Raw genomic sequence first — 3975 nt, 5'->3', positions numbered from 1 at the left:
ATTGTTCCTCTGAATTCTTCAGTGTCTTCAGCCACTTGAATGCTGCATGGTCTGTTCTAATGGTAAAGTTGGACCCATATAAGTATGGATGGAGAAAGTCAATGCTTTTCATCACTGACAAAAGCTGCTTATGAGTCATGCAATCATTCTGTTTCATGGACTGAGCTTCTTCTGTAGTATGCCACAAAATATTCCTTGTCATCGTTCTGAGACAATACTTCACAAATACCGTGGTCACTGGTCTCACAGTCCAGGATGAATGGCAACACAGGAACAAACTAGCACATGCTTGAGTTGATCAAAAGATGTCTGGGTCACTGCAGTCCATGCAGACTTCTGGCTCTTTCCCAACAGCTTGTGCAAAGGTGCATCCACTATCACAAAGTCCTTTACAAAGCGCCTGTAGTAGGCACATAGACCTAGGAAACTCCTTAAATCCTTCACACAGGTAGGAACTAGCTAACCCTTCATATTTGCCACCTTCTCTGGATCAGTACAGATGCTGTCTTCTCTCCTATGTCCCAGGTACTTCACTTTCTTCTGGAACAGATAACAATTCTTTGGGCTCTCAATTTGAGATGTGTAGCTCAAATCCTCTCGAATACCTCTGACAATCTCCCCAATTCCTGATTGAAAGTCCGTCCAAATATGATGACATCATCAAGATAGATGAGGGCTGTCTGCCAGTGTAAGCCCTCCAGTACCTGATCAATGAGGCACTCAAATGTTGCTGGAATGTTGCACAAGCTGAATGGCATGACCATGAATGCCATAACACCTATCCATATGAAAATGCAGTCTTCTCCTTATCTTTTTCAGCAACCTTGATTTGATAGTATCTTGTTTTCATATCTTAAGTAGAGAACCACCAGGCCCCTGCTAAAGCATCAAGTGTGTCATCAGTTCTTGGCAAGGGATATGCATAGTTCACTGTCACTTCATTCAGAGCTCAATAATTCACACATCTCATTGAACTGTCTTTGCATGTTTCCAGTAATTATTTTCTACCTCCCGCTCAATTGTAGTATCATTTAAATTTGCCTCTACATCAACAAGCATACCAATAATTTCCATACTTGTATAGGCACTGGAACTACAACCTATATTGTTTATATTAAAAGTACTACCACTGTCACTTCTATTTTCCACTTCATCATTAATATTACTATTCTCATTTTGGGGGTTTACGTTATAGTTGACAGTACTATTATTATTATTATTATTATTATTAAAAGTTTATATAGGACTGAAGTAACTCAACCAGAAGTTATATAGATATAGAGAAGAGTTCTTTACTTGTAAAACGATTGACACAATCCATCACCAAGGCAAACATTAATGAGGAAAAGCGTGATTCGAAAGTAATAGATATTTTATTGGTAGTTGAACTATATTTCGGTATCTCGCATACCTTCCACAGGTTCAAAATAAACATTTAAAAAAAAGTTTATATATCACTGAAGTAACTCAATCAGAAGTTATATAGATATAGAGAAGAGGTCTTTACTTGTAAAACGATTGACACAATCCATCACCAAGGCAAACATCAATGACGAAGAGCTGACGTAATCCGTCACCAAGGCGAATATTAATGAGGAAAAGCGTGGTTCGAAAGTAATAGATATTTTATTGGTAGTTGAACAATATTTCGGCATCTCGTGTACCTTCCACAGGTTCAAAATAAACATGTCAGTCTAATTCATTTAAAAAAAAAGTTTATATATCACTGAAGTAACTCAACCAGAAGTTATATAGATATAGAGAAGAGTTCTTTACTTGTAAAACGATTGACACAATCCATCACTAAGGTACACATGGGTTGTACCAAGTGGTTTCCCTCATCTAATCGAATAGCTTCACTTACTCTGCCTTTTGAAATTTTAGTCTTCCGCCCTGAACGCTTGCAATCTGAAGCAGTTGGCTTCGATAGGTAACTGAGTATAATTTTCCTGCGTGCAGTCAAGAGTGACATTGTTTTATCAGTAGATGCTTCCTGATACAAGCACCAAGCATACACAACGGTGATATAAAAAAACTGCGTGAACATGGGGAACCACCATTTCTTGCCACGTATACGAGTCCTATAAAGTGAAACTTGTTTGTCAAGCATATCAACACCACTCATGTTATGATTATATTCTGATATGCATTTAGGCATATTGACATTCAAGTGTTGCTTCTCCTTTTGTGAGTACTGCCTGGCAGTGACAGTTGGGTATACACTACTATAATTTGTTGCAACAGAAACAGGTTTATTGTCATTCCATCTGGTGATAAGTATTTTATTTGTGCAGTCAACTCTGTAATCAATATGTCCTCTTTCTTTCTTCTGCATGGTCTTGTAATCAATCATTGGACATTTCTTACAACAATTCTCTCGAATTGTTCCAGTGGCCTTCAAATGTTTTTCTCGAAGCAATGCAAGAGTTTCAATGCTTGTGAAGAAATTATCAAAGAACAGTTGATATGATTGTTCTCCTGATGGCAAAACATCAGTCAATTTTTTCACTACTCTCATCCCTAGTGGTTCTTTGCTATCACTATCTCCTTTGCCATAGTACGGATCAAAATTGAAAAGGTACCCATTGTAACTACAGAGGCACCAAAACTTGTATCCAAATTTGATTGGCTTGCTTCTCATGAACATTTTGGCAGAATGCATCCCAAAATATTTTATCATCATCTCATCCAAGGAAAGAAGAGCTGCAAAGACTCCAAATTGCATGTAATTTCCTTTCAGCTTATTGAGATATGGTCTCACTTTTGCAAATTTATCCTTATTATCCAAGTTTGAGTTATTACAAAGGTGGAGATACTTCTTGATTTCTCTATATCTTGCTCAAATCATTGCATTATACACAATAGGCACACCAGCATCTGGAAGTAGCTCCCAATACATGTCTTCTTGGGGTTCTTTGTGATAACCGCTAAGTAGAAGAATTCCAATAAATACTTTGAGTTCATTACTACTTATAGTAAATTCATGATTATTTATCTGCTTTGCATACTCGATGCTATAATGAATAATATCCTCAAGTAAATCTTTGGAGAAGAGAAGCTCAAAGATTTCTTCTACTGTGTGATTTCCAATATTTTCTAGCATTGCATTATCTAAATCAGTTGATTTAGTCATTTCCACTGAATACTCCGGGTTTATTTTTTTCCATTTTGGAGCAGAAATAATGGAACTCTTAGTTTGTTTTGTAGGTTGCTGTACTGTGCTTGCATCTTCTTGTTGGTCCTTTTCAATACCTTCCACTTCATGTTCCAGCAAATTTGTTTACATTTGCCTCATCTGCAGCATCATTTTCGTCCAAATCATCTTCATTGATTAGATTATCAGCATCAGGGGGAATAATAGCCACATTTATGTCTTTTATCGAGTCATCTTTTATGTTTTCATTATCACTGAGTTCTTGGAGATAATTGGAAATTTCCTCTAGCGTTAGCCCATTTCTTGAACGTAACATGGCTCTGTGCTAATAAAATAAAAAGAATAATAATTATTATAATTGTTATAGAAGTCAAAATTTATTTTATATCACATTTCCATACCATATTTCACTACATCACTGAATTTGAAAATTACAAATACTGAGGCAAAAGCTACTGCAGTTTGCCAGCGTCCCATTTATGGGACACAGAAGTAAATTGCATTTTGTGATTACCTGTTTACAGAGAAGTAGCAACCAGCATATGAATCCAATGATTTAGACCCTTGTGAAGTTGTTCATCAACAGAAAATAAAATTTCATCAATGTTTTTCATGAAAATTTAGTATTCAAAATTTATATCTGCAATAGAGGAAAAATGAGTAAATTTTGTTCACAATAATTTCATGCACGTGACAAAAAATTTGAAACCAATGATATGGGTGTATTGAGTAGGTGGGCTTTAACAATATTAGACAGAGAAAAAGTGCATAAATCTATTAACAATTCCTAATATAAAGAAGACAATCGTCCCTATATAAAG

General features: G+C 35.9%; 1 protein-coding gene across 1 annotated transcript; it reads right to left on the bottom strand.

Moving 5' to 3' along the window:
* Positions 1 to 459: 459 nt before the first annotated feature.
* LOC106882871 (piggyBac transposable element-derived protein 3-like) lies at positions 460 to 2647 on the bottom strand. Its single transcript, XM_014933673.1, has 2 exons — positions 1865 to 2647; positions 460 to 540 (listed from the first exon to the last, which is right to left on the bottom strand). The coding sequence occupies exons 1-2, from the start codon at positions 2645 to 2647 to the stop codon at positions 460 to 462; spliced, it is 864 nt and encodes a 287-aa protein (XP_014789159.1).
* Between the last annotated feature and the right edge of the window lie 1328 nt (positions 2648 to 3975).

This window comes from Octopus bimaculoides, chromosome 16 (assembly GCF_001194135.2).
Source record: "Octopus bimaculoides isolate UCB-OBI-ISO-001 chromosome 16, ASM119413v2, whole genome shotgun sequence".
Taxonomy (NCBI): Eukaryota; Metazoa; Mollusca; class Cephalopoda; order Octopoda; family Octopodidae; genus Octopus; species Octopus bimaculoides.
The sequence above is the reverse complement of the archived record's forward strand: the minus strand, read 5'-3'. Positions and strand labels throughout refer to the sequence as shown.